The 13,059-nt window shown below is 44.2% G+C and overlaps 2 protein-coding genes across 4 annotated transcripts in view; both read left to right on the top strand.

Annotated features, from left to right (window-relative positions):
- Window positions 1-5,748, top strand: part of LOC138953147 (protein O-mannosyl-transferase 2-like) — a 31,260-nt gene extending 25,512 nt beyond the window's left edge. The window contains exons 19-21 of one of the 3 annotated variants that reach the window (XR_011451493.1): window positions 739-850; window positions 1,519-3,658; window positions 4,000-5,748. Coding sequence is in view for 1 of the 3 variants with exons in the window: in XM_070324939.1 (XP_070181040.1) it covers window positions 739-850; window positions 1,519-1,624 (218 nt within the window). In the remaining 2 variants the exon portion in view is untranslated. Of the gene's footprint in view, window positions 1-738; window positions 851-1,518 lie in introns of all 3 variants that reach the window. The other 2 variants (XR_011451494.1, XM_070324939.1) reach the window with 2 other exon arrangements.
- A 3,020-nt stretch (window positions 5,749-8,768) lies between these two features.
- The window catches only part of LOC138952817 (uncharacterized), a 30,947-nt gene continuing 26,656 nt past the window's right edge, over window positions 8,769-13,059 (top strand). The window contains exon 1 of the mRNA XM_070324553.1: window positions 8,769-9,794. Coding sequence (XP_070180654.1) covers window positions 9,735-9,794 — 60 coding nt within the window. The 5' untranslated portion in view covers window positions 8,769-9,734. The remainder of the gene's footprint in view (window positions 9,795-13,059) is intronic.

The raw sequence follows: 13,059 nt of genomic DNA, 5'->3' as shown, positions 1-13,059 counted from the left end.
GTGTGTTTTGTTTTCGTTATGGTTTGTTTTCCTTTCTTGTTAGCATTGTAGGTTTTTTGATGGTCAGACAACCTTCACAAAATCTTATCCCCATGTTTATCATTGTAATATTCTCAACTTTGCCAATATATTGTGGGATAGTAATAGGTGAGTAACTGTTAGTAACACACCACTAATCAAACCAAGGAGAACAAATTGCACAAGTTATTTTTCTATTGTAGCTAATTGTTATGAGTAGCTTTTTAATGACTTCTGTCTTCTTCTTCCATTTAACGCCCAGGGTCAACATTCTGACTATTAGTGGCGCATTGAGACTTAATGCCGTGTGAGATGGAATTTTTTTTTACTTTATTCCAAGTCCCACGGGTATTTGATGGACATTTTTATCTATGCCTATACAATTTTGCCAGGAAAGACCCTTTTGTCAATCGTGGGATCTTTAACGTGCACACCCCAATGTAGTGTACACGAAGGGACCTCGGTTTTTCGTCTCATCCGAAAGACTAGCACTTGAACCCACCACCTAGGTTAGGAAAGGGGGTAGAAAATTGCGGCCTGACCCAGGCCTGAACACGCAACCTCTCGCTTCCGAGCGCAAGTGCGTTACCACTCGGCCACCCTGTCTGAATGTTCTGTAATACAAGGCTTCAAGTAGAAATGTGTAAACAATTGTATTTCTGTATTTTCCTCACAATATGTTGTCGTGTGTTGATGTGAGTGTACCTGTATCGTGACCAGGTGTAATGCTGGACTACCTGGTGACCCAGCTATGTCTGTCTGTGCCTGACGGTCTGTCCAAGTCTGCCTTCTTCTGGTGCCTAGGCCTCTTCATGGGGTGTATGGTGTACAGGTGAGTGTCCCCGAGTATTGCTCTATGCTATCTCTCTACAGGTAGAATAAGTCTTAACTGTGCTGAGGCAAGAGTCAGGTAAGCCATCGCCGCTACCGACTGAGCGATCTCCCCGCCCCAAATTATACCTGTCGTTAGATGACACCTGTGATGTGGGAACACTTTTGTTTTGGTCCCAAGGGTCGGGCGGGGATGTAGCTCAGTGGGTAGTGCGCTGGATTTGTATTCAGTTGGCCGCTGTCAGCGTGAGTTTGTCCCCACGTTCGGCGAGAGATTTATTTCTCAGAGTCTTCAAGAAGAAGAAGAAGAAGAAGAAGAAGAAGAAGAAGAAGAAGAAGAAGAAGAAGAAGAAGAAGAAGAAGAAGAAGAAGAAGAAGAAGAAGAAGAAGAAGAAGGTCCCAAGGGTGACCTTTCATCATCATCGTACCTCTCATTTGTTCAGTTATCTGTCTTTCTTTCTATCATTTTGGATTAGTTTTGGTCATGGCTATTTGTGTGCACACTTTCTGAGAGATAGTTTTTAACATTCTGTTGATATTTGTCTCCTTTAAGGCTTTAGCTGTGAGGGCATTAAACTTTGTTGTGTTGACTTGAGCTAGGATAAAACTGTTATTACGCAGAGATGAATATGAACACCCAAGAGGTATATTTCTGTTTTTTTGTTTCAGTTTTTACCTGTTCCATCCACTGACGTATGGAATGCACGGCAACGCACCCAGTGCAGAGGGAGGCATGATGTACGGACTGCGCTGGTTGGAGTCCTGGGACTTCTAAATTGGTTTTAAGTCTCTATGGGACTTCAAGATTTTTGTCTAATGTCTCGGGGACTTTTAGATTTGATTTAAGCCTCTCTGGAACCTCAACATATTTTTGTGGTCCCTCTGGGACTTCTTGATTTGTTTAAAGTCTCAGTGGGACTTTTATATTATTGTCTGTTCTCTCTGGGACTTCTAGATTTTGTATGCTCTATTTTGGTGATGGATTAAAATAATACATTTACATTTTGGGACAGAGGAGGAATGGCTGTAATTATAATCAACGAATAAGATTTTATCATGTATATATATTTTTTGCAGCACTGATGGTTGCATTAGTGTATGTGTACTTAATATGTTAGCATAAATACAATGTTACAATGAAGCCCTTTTTTCTGCAAGGAGTCAAACACTGTGACAAGAAACAATGTTGTTTAACTTTTACATTGGTATGGGCTGCTTTAGATTTGTATTCTATAAGTTAAAACTGATAGAAATAACAGTTTAAAATCTACACTTGCCCAGGATGGCACTCTGTAATCATAGAGTTTCTTAAATTAACCTTTACCCATGAAAGAAAATGCATAATAGTTGGAACACCTAGAAACTGAGTTTTTTTAATCCACAGTATTCTCATTTGATGTACTAAGTATAGAGTATCATTGGTTTGGAAAATTTAAACTCTTTTAGCCAACGGTGTTGCTTTAACTTTTGTGCACCTTTTCATGTCACAGACAACAAAGTGCCAAATAATGTGCCTTCAGCAGACACATGGCAACAGTCTCACCTTCACACAGCCATTAGACTCTAAACATGTATATATATATTATGTTGTAAACAATTGTACATGCATGTATGCACAGACGATCCTGCTCCTTTGGTCACTTTAGGTTGTGTAACAAAGTTTGAAAGTAGCAGTTACATCATTAAATTGCAAGATAAAGAAATAACCAATTATTGCTGGTTGTTTCTCATTGGTGTGGTAGGTTTATAATCACTGAGAAGCCCCCCGCGGGTTAGGGGGAGTCCCATATTGGTTGGGACGAGAAAGAATTTACCCGATCCTCCCCAGCATGTCGTAAGAGGCGACTAACGGATTCTGTTTCTCCTTAACCTTTTACCCTTGTTAAGTGGTTCTTGTATAGAATATAGTCAATGTTTGTGAAGATTTTAGTCAAGCAGTATGCAAGAAATGTTAAGTCCTTTGTACTGGAAACTTGCATTCTCCCAGAAAGGTAATATATTGTACTACGTTGCAAGCCCCTGGAGCAATTTTTTGATTAGTGCTTTTGTGAACAAGAAACAATTAGCAAGTGGCTCTATCCCATCTCCCCCCTTTCCCCGTCGCGATATAACCTTGAATGGTTGAAAACGACGTTAAACACCAAATAAAGAAAGAAAGAAAGAAAAAAGTGTCCTGAAATTGCAGGTGACCTTCCAGTTTCAGGACATATATATGTTGGACAACAGTAGGTGTCCTTTCACGGGAGGTTGTCCCTAATAAGAGGGACTTCACACCACAGGTTCCACTGTACCACAGCCACAGATGGTTTTATTCACTCAGTATTTACGCCAAAAATGGAGTTGTGTTGATTGTTCTTGAGGTTAGATGAAGACAAGTTTTTAATGCCAAAGCTTCTTGTTTGCATATTCATACCAAAGGATTATTTGTCAGCCTGCATGAGGTTTTGGCCAATGTATAATGCTAAATTTGGGGTGATGATTATGTTGACTAAAAATAGTGTCTTATTCTTTTGTAAATGGTTTTGACTCATATGGAATCATCTGCAATTGACATCATTATTGTAATCGCTGCTTGTTTCGCGGAATCTTGTTTTTCTTCTTTGTTTGCTCGTTGATCTTTCATTTTTAAAACATTATTTTTGTGTTTTTTCATTTTATTTAGCTTTTTTTAGTTGATTGTTTTGTTGTTCAAGCAGATTTTTGTCATGGCTTTGACAGCCAAAAATAATTATATATATATTTAACAATCTTCTGTATTTTTGGATGAGTTCAGCTGATGTTTATGCTGTGGTCGCCCTGTACAGCTGATGTTTATGCTGTGGTCGCCCTGTACAGCTGATGTTTATGCTGTGGTCGCCCTGTACAGCTGATGTTTATGCTGTGGTCGCCCTGTACAGCTGATGTTTATGCTGTGGTCGCCCTGTACAGCTGATGTTTATGCTGTGGTCGCCCTGTACAGCTGATGTTTATGCTGTGGTCGCCCTGTACAGCTGATGTTTATGCTGTGGTCGCCCTGTACAGCTGATGTTTATGCTGTGGTCGCCCTGTACAGCTGATGTTTATGCTGTGGTCGCCCTGTACAGCTGATGTTTATGCTGTGGTCGCCCTGTACAGCTGATGTTTATGCTGTGGTCGCCCTGTACAGCTGAGAGTGCTTACATATCACTTTGTGTATTTTACTGTGGAGTACTTTTTTGGTTATATTTTGTGTGTGTTTGCAGAAATTTATAAGAGGATGTATTCTCATCCATCTAGCATTCTTTAGAGGAAGATTGCAAAATCATTTTTGACTAGCACCTTTTTTCTCTAGCATCTATATGCAGACTGCAAATTGGTCTAGAATGATTGCTGCATGCATCTCTTTTTACATGCCACTTAGTCAAACACCCCCCGCGGGTTAGGGGGAAGAATTTACCCGATGCTCCCCAGCATGTCGTAAGAGGCGACTAAGGGATTCTGTTTCTCCTTTTACCCTTGTTAAGTGTTTCTTGTATAGAATAAAGTTCAATTTTTGTAAAGATTTTAGTCAAGCAGTATGTAAGAAAGTCCTTTATACTGGAAACTTGCATTCTCCCAGTAAGGTCATATATTTACTACGTTGCAAGCCCCTGGAGCAAATTTTTGATTAGTGCTTTTGTGAACAAGAAACAATTGACAAGTGGCTCTATCCCATCTCCCCCCTTTCCCCGTCGCGATATAACATGCCACTTACTTAAATATGAGGAATGCAATAGAAAGTCACTCATCAATGACCACTTCAGAACTACTAAAACCCCGTCACTTCACTAAGACAACCAGTGTCACATGTGACTTGCGACATACACTACTTACAATACATTTTTTTAATTTAGTGTACCATTTTCTTGTGGGTTTGTGAGATCGTTCTGTATGATTTCAAAGCAAACTGACAATTAAATTGAAGGAAAACCTCAGTTTTTAGGATCTTTAAGAATTATTCTTCAGAAGCATACATGCATCTTACCTGTAGCTATTTTTGTAACATTATTTAGTTAGTTTCATTTAGTTTTCTTCTTTGTTTGCTCGTTGATCTTTCATTTTTAAAACATTATTTTCTGGAAACTTGCATTCTCCCAGTAAGGTCATATATTGTACTACGTTGCAAGCCCCTGGAGCAATTTTTTGATTAATGCTTTTGTGAACAAGAAACAATTAACAAGTGGCTCTATCCCATCTCTCCCCCCCCCCCCTTTCCCCGTCGCGATATAACCTTCGTGGTTGAAAACGACGTTAAACACCAAATAAAGAAAGAAAGAAAACATTATTTTGTTGTGTTTTCATTTTTTGAAAGATTTTTTTAGTCAATTGTTTTGTTGTTCAAGCAGATTTGAGAATAAACATTCCATGCATTTCTTCTTTTTGTCCAAGAAATGTTTCCAAACTGCTCAGTTACACTTTTAATTGTTGTCTGTGTGTGCAAGGAAATTCGTTTAGATGATTTAGAGGCGAGGAAACGATGATTATGCTTTGAGATCCTGTTTGGATTAACCTATATTCTTCCAGGAGATTTATTTGGGGTCTTGGAATAGACAAGATCATCTGTATGTGCAATATAGCAAGATCAAAGTATTGTATAAATAATTCAATGATTGACTTAACTTTTTGTGTTTTGTTTGATTTGTCAGGTGAATGCTTTTGTGTGCAATGTAAGCCTTGAACTTTATTTGCTAAGTATATAATTTGGAAACGACATCAATATTTGCATTTATTATCACTCCGAGGCATCCCCAAACCATGTATTACTGCTCTCGAATCAACTTGCATTTTTATCAAGTTTGGAGCTCCTTATGATCTGACAATTACTTATAAAGCAGCGTTGTGAATATTATGTGATAATTAACCATTTGTGTTTCTGCACAAAAATAAAGTCAATAAACATTGTTTTGGCATTCTGTGAGTTTTTCATTTGAGAAAGAAAGAGAGAGTGTGTGTGTGTGAAAGGGAAATAGACTATGTGTGTGTGTGTGTGTGTGTGTGTGTGTGTGTTGTGTGTTGTGTGTGTGTGTGTGTTACATTTGTGTGTGTGTGTGTTGTGTGTGTGTGTTTGTGTGTGTGTGTTTGTGTGTGTTTGTGTAAGGGAGATAGAGAGAGAGAGATTCTCAACACAAATCTAACTTTCACCATGAAACAATGTTAAGCTTTACAGGCTAATGCATATACCTTCTTCTTTAAGTTTCTGGTGTTTTAATATACACATGAATTCCGTCTTCTTCATATGCTGCTATTGCATGAATTTTCAGTCCTTCTCATAAGCCAGTGCACGGATCAGAGGGTGTGCAATTTGCATGCTTGCATGGTCACTTCAAAACTAACCCGCAATTTTGAAGAGCAGGTGTAAGTCACTTGTCAACTTTACATGATTAGATGAGAGGAGAACAGCTATTTTGGTCATGATCAGTTACTAAAGTAGACCCTCCCCCCCCCCCCCCCACCCTGAAAAGACCTACACAAACTGAGAAAATCGGAGGGAGTTTACAGATGTGCACCTGGGTTTTAGTTTCTTGATTCATTGTTTCCTTTATCGGATAATGATAATGAACCTCCCTATTTTTGAAAACAGCCTTAATAGTGCTAGACCAGTGCAGTGTCTAGTTCATCTGTAGCAATAACATAATGCCAGTGTAATTACAGACTCTCTTTTGCTCTTATCAAGAGAATACATGAAGAAAAGAAAATCAATCAGGAAGGTTTTATAATCAAAGGGAGGTAACTCTTGCTTTATTATCCATGGAAGGGAGGTAACTATTGCCATGCTTTATCATTCTCAAAGCGTGTGAAGTGATGCAGTTTAACCTTTTGCTCAATTATTTCGAACTTTCTCAAGAAAAGGAAGTACACTCTTCAAAAAAGGTTAAGGATCAGTTGAAAAAACGGATCTAATTATAAAAAATTGCCAAAAAATTAAACATCGACATAATAATTAAAAGATTAATGTGTTTGAATTAACAAATGAACAATGAGTATTGACCTAGAATTTTGTTTGGCAGGCAGAGTTATCTCCCTTTGTGGGACTTCTCAAAAGCTTCTGCATTTTGGAAGAAAAAGGGTGTTTTTTTATAGCCCCATGAAATTTGCGGAACGCATGCCAGGGCAAAAGGTTGTGATGCACGTGCTACAACAGGGTCCTGGCTATGAACATCACTCACCAGCTTGTGTTTAAAGGTTGACACGCTGACACAATTATGCACAGTAGCAACATGCCCCCACGAAGAAAACTGAGCGATTTGGATAGAGGAAGGGCAATAGGATGGCTACAAGACGGTGTTGCTGCCAGACAAGTGGCCCAGAGCTGGGTTGCAGTGGCTCCCTCTGTCATCATCAGTCTAAAACAGAGATTCCACGCAATTGGAAGAGTGCAGGAGCGACAACGTTCTGGTCGGCCCAGAGTCACCACACAAAGAGAGGATCGCTTCATTCAGAGGCAGGCCATGCAACAAAGAATGGCTACGGCAAACAACATTAGGCAACGCCTACAAGCTACCACCAACACTGTTGTTAGTGGTCAGACGATCCGAAACCGCTTTCACAACTTTGGCTTGCGTGCAAGGCGTCCAGTCCGAGGAACAACCCTGACTGCTAATCACCGAGCAGCTCACCGATCCTGGTGCACTCAACATGTGAGGTGGCAACGTCAGCAGTGGGCTCAGGTGTTGTTTACAGATGAGTCCCGCTTTTGCTTGGAACCTGCTGATGGTCACATCCGAGTGTGGAGGCGTCGCGGAGAGCGCTTCGCAAAAGGCGCTGTTCTGGAACAACAGCGTTTTGGCGGAGGCTGTGATGGTCTGGGGAGGGATCAGCACACGTCTAAGGACACATCTGTACCATGTAGTGGGCAACTTGACCGGTGTCCGCTACCAGAATGAGATCCTGCAACCCCTGGTCGTTCCAGCCCTCCAAGCGATCGGTCCTCGTGCGATGATTCTTCAGGATGACAACGCACCTCCCCATCGCTCCGCAGCTGTAAACATCAGGGTCAACAGGATGCTGTGGCCAGCCAACAGCCCGGACCTGAACCCCATAGAGCACATGTGGGACGAGCTTTGTCGTCGGGTACAGCAACATCACCCTCCTCCTGCCAATCTGGGTCAACTGCTGCAATGGCTCCAGCAGGAGTGGAATGGAGTTCCCAGAGCATTCATATGCAACCTGATCCACTCCATGCGCCAACAATGTGTTGAATGCCTGGCACACAACGGAGGGCACACGCGTTATTGACACTGATTCACATTGTTGTGAATTCCATTTTCGAGGGTTGTCACGTTTGACACACTCTAGCTAAATTGTCGCAGCCGCGTTCGATCTTTGCTTTGTTTGTCATTACTCCTTGGTTGTTCAATTATATAATTTTTTACAAATGAAAGAATTCGGTCTTGTCTGTTTTTGCGGCGTGCTTGTAAAAAAGTGATCCTTAACTTTTTTTGAAGAGTGTACGTCATATCATGAATAAAATGAGTATATATATGAATAAAAACGTAACAAATGGGAAAACGTCCCGGAACATTTCCACACGTTAAGGTCCGCAAAAAAAAATAATATAAATCAAGCAAAGCACTTCAGTTTTCTATTTTAAAAGTACACAATGAAACGTCTCGAAAGGCAGCGTAGGGCCTATGTATGTCTTCTGCTATTCCCGTCACAATTGGTACAGCCGTTTTGGAGCCTATCGTCATCATTCCCACACACAGACAAACACGCACTGACAGACAGACAGACAGAAGCCAGCTGCCTTATAGATTAGAAGAAGATGCGTGTGTTCGTCTGTGGGTGTGTCAACTTAACCCGGATGTATTCAGCTTTCTTATACTCTCAAGATCGGATTTCACTGTTAATCATCAGATACCAAGCGAACCTAAGTACACACACACACACAAACAAACAAAATACACATCGCTCTGGTGTATTTATTGCGCCCTGTACCTTACAAAATAAGTGCATGAGCAGATGCGAGGTGTCAACAAAGACAGGGTTATTTTGTAGATTAACCGGCACACACTCATTGACTGTGTTGCCGGATAGGAAAAACTGGTGTTTAGTGACAGAAACGTCAGTCAAGGAGTAATATAAACAAACAACAAAATGAGGCAGAATGTTGAACACCGACGAGACGGGCGCAGTGGCCTAGTGGATAAGACATCGGCCTCCTAATCGGAAGGTCGTGAGTTCAAATCCCGGCCGCGACCCCCTGGTGGGTGAAGGGTGGAGATTTTTCCGATCTCCAAGGTCAATGTATGTGCAGATTTGCTAGTGCCTTATCCCCCCTTCGTGTGTACACGTAAGCACAAGACCAAGTGCGCACGGAAAATATCCTGTAATCCATATCAGAGTTCGGTGGGTTATAGAAACACGACAATACCCGGCATGCTTCCTCCGGAATCGGCGTGTGGCTGCCTGAATGGCAGGGTAAAAACGGTCATACACGTACAAATCCACTGGTTCAAAAACATGAGTGAACGTGGGAGTTTCAGCCCATAAAAAAAAGAAGAGAAGAGAAGACCGACGGATGTGGAAACATAATATATACACGCAAAGGCGTACGCGCGTGCATACACACACACACACACACAACCAAAGGACAATCTCTCAGATGTCACTTCGTGATGTTACCACACCGCCCTGACCATCGCATTTGTCTCTCTTTATTCGTCTTTCCACCGTAGTTTTTGCTAATTTTCTTTAAAATCACAGAATCGTTTTTGCTGTGGTCGTAAATTGTCAAGCTGGTGGTAGAAATGCTCGAAGGCAGAGTTGTATAAATTGTCACCCGCCGCTTACTCCCCAGGCAAGTCACCCCGGCTTGTTGTGCACGACGGACGACGGGCGGAGGAACCATTTTGGCCACGGAACCAATCACCACAAAGACTACCGTGATGGCGGCCGTCTTCATTCTCCTACTTTCTGCTGCGCTGCTGGGCTCTGCCGTTGCAATGGTATTGTCACTGTTGAGTTATCAAAGTCTGACTGTATACTATTGAATGACACAGAGAGAGAGAGAGAGAGAGAGAGAGAGAGAGAGAGAGAGAGAGAGAGAGAGAGAGAGAGAGAGAGAGAGAGAAAGAGAAAGAGAAAGAAAGAGAGAGAGAGAGAAAGAGAAAGAAAGAGAGAGAGACACAGAGAGAGAGAGAGAGAGAGAGAGAGAGAGAGAGAGAGAGAGAGAGAGCGTAAATGTACATTTCTTCTCGTGTATTCAATTCGCCTCTCCATTTGAGATCTGGCCAAGGTTTCACTTGGGTTAAGATCACCCCTACACTGGCGTGGTTAAGATCACCCCTACACTGGCGTGGTTAAGATCACCCCTACACTGGCGTGGTTAAGATCACCCCTACACTGGCGTGGTTAAGATCACCCCTACACTGGCGTGGTTAAGATCACCCCTACACTGGCGTGGTTAAGATCACCCCTACACTGGCGTGGTTAAGATCACCCCTACACTGGCGTGGTTAAGATCACCCCTACACTGGCGTGGTTAAGATCACCCCTACACTGGCGTGGTTAAGATCACCCCTACACTGGCGTGGTTAAGATCACCCCTACACTGGCGTGGTTAAGATCACCCCTACACTGGCGTGGTTAAGATCACCCCTACACTGGCGTGGTTAAGATCACTCCTACACTGGCGTGGTTAAGATCACCCCTACACTGGCGTGGTTAAGATCACCCCTACACTGGCGTGGTTAAGATCACCCCTACACTGGCGTGGTTAAGATCACCCCTACACTGGCGTGGTTAAGATCACCCCTACACTGGCGTGGTTAAGATCACCCCCACACTGGCGTGGTTAAGATCACCCCTACACTGGCGTGGTTAAGATCACTCCTACACTGGCGTGGTTAAGATCACTCCTACACTGGCGTGGTTAAGATCACCCCTACACTGGCGTGGTTAAGATCACCCCTACACTGGCGTGGTTAAGATCACCCCTACACTGGCGTGGTTAAGATCACCCCTACACTGGCGTGGTTAAGATCACCCCCACACTGGCGTGGTTAAGATCACCCCTACACTGGCGTGGTTAAGATCACCCCTACACTGGCGTGGTTAAGATCACCCCTACACTGGCGTGGTTAAGATCACCCCTACACTGGCGTGGTTAAGATCACCCCTACACTGGCGTGGTTAAGATCACCCCTACACTGGCGTGGTTAAGATCACCCCTACACTGGCGTGGTTAAGATCACCCCTACACTGGCGTGGTTAAGATCACCCCTACACTGGCGTGGTTAAGATCACCCCTACACTGGCGTGGTTAAGATCACCCCTACACTGGCGTGGTTAAGATCACTCCTACACTGGCGTGGTTAAGATCACCCCTACACTGGCGTGGTTAAGATCACCCCTACACTGGCGTGGTTAAGATCACCCCTACACTGGCGTGGTTAAGATCACCCCTACACTGGCGTGGTTAAGATCACCCCTACACTGGCGTGGTTAAGATCACCCCTACACTGGCGTGGTTAAGATCACCCCTACACTGGCGTGGTTAAGATCACCCCTACACTGGCGTGGTTAAGATCACCCCTACACTGGCGTGGTTAAGATCACCCCTACACTGGCGTGGTTAAGATCACCCCTACACTGGCGTGGTTAAGATCACCCCTACACTGGCGTGGTTAAGATCACCCCTACACTGGCGTGGTTAAGATCACCCCTACACTGGCGTGGTTAAGATCACCCCTACACTGGCGTGGTTAAGATCACCCCTACACTGGCGTGGTTAAGATCACCCCTACACTGGCGTGGTTAAGATCACCCCTACACTGGCGTGGTTAAGATCACCCCTACACTGGCGTGGTTAAGATCACCCCTACACTGGCGTGGTTAAGATCACCCCTACACTGGCGTGGTTAAGATCACCCCTACACTGGCGTGGTTAAGATCACCCCTACACTGGCGTGGTTAAGATCACCCCTACACTGGCGTGGTTAAGATCACCCCTACACTGGCGTGGTTAAGATCACCCCTACACTGGCGTGGTTAAGATCACCCCTACACTGGCGTGGTTAAGATCACCCCTACACTGGCGTGGTTAAGATCACCCCTACACTGGCGTGGTTAAGATCACCCCTACACTGGCGTGGTTAAGATCACCCCTACACTGGCGTGGTTAAGATCACCCCTACACTGGCGTGGTTAAGATCACCCCTACACTGGCGTGGTTAAGATCACCCCTACACTGGCGTGGTTAAGATCACCCCTACACTGGCGTGGTTAATATCACCCCTACACTGGCGTGGTTAAGATCACCCCTACACTGGCGTGGTTAAGATCACCCCTACACTGGCGTGGTTAAGATCACCCCTACACTGGCGTGGTTAAGATCACTCCTACACTGGCGTGGTTAAGATCACCCCTACACTGGCGTGGTTAAGATCACCCCTACACTGGCGTGGTTAAGATCACCCCTACACTGGCGTGGTTAAGATCACCCCTACACTGGCGTGGTTAAGATCACCCCTACACTGGCGTGGTTAAGATCACTCCTACACTGGCGTGGTTAAGATCACTCCTACACTGGCGTGGTTAAGATCACCCCTACACTGGCGTGGTTAAGATCACTCCTACACTGGCGTGGTTAAGATCACCCCTACACTGGCGTGGTTAAGATCACCCCTACACTGGCGTGGTTAAGATCACCCCTACACTGGCGTGGTTAAGATCACCCCTACACTGGCGTGGTTAAGATCACCCCTACACTGGCGTGGTTAAGATCACCCCTACACTGGCGTGGTTAAGATCACCCCTACACTGGCGTGGTTAAGATCACCCCTACACTGGCGTGGTTAAGATCACCCCTACACTGGCGTGGTTAAGATCACCCCTACACTGGCGTGGTTAAGATCACTCCTACACTGGCGTGGTTAAGATCACCCCTACACTGGCGTGGTTAAGATCACTCCTACACTGGCGTGGTTAAGATCACCCCTACACTGGCGTGGTTAAGATCACTCCTACACTGGCGTGGTTAAGATCACCCCTACACTGGCGTGGTTAAGATCACCCCTACACTGGCGTGGTTAAGATCACCCCTACACTGGCGTGGTTAAGATCACCCCTACACTGGCGTGGTTAAGATCACCCCTACACTGGCGTGGTTAAGATCACCCCTACACTGGCGTGGTTAAGATCACCCCTACACTGGCGTGGTTAAGATCACCCCTACACTGGCGTGGTTAAGATCACCCCTACACTGGCGTG

Source organism: Littorina saxatilis, linkage group LG17, assembly GCF_037325665.1.
Source record: "Littorina saxatilis isolate snail1 linkage group LG17, US_GU_Lsax_2.0, whole genome shotgun sequence".
Taxonomy (NCBI): domain Eukaryota; kingdom Metazoa; phylum Mollusca; class Gastropoda; order Littorinimorpha; family Littorinidae; genus Littorina; species Littorina saxatilis.
The sequence above is the reverse complement of the archived record's forward strand: the minus strand, read 5'-3'. Positions and strand labels throughout refer to the sequence as shown.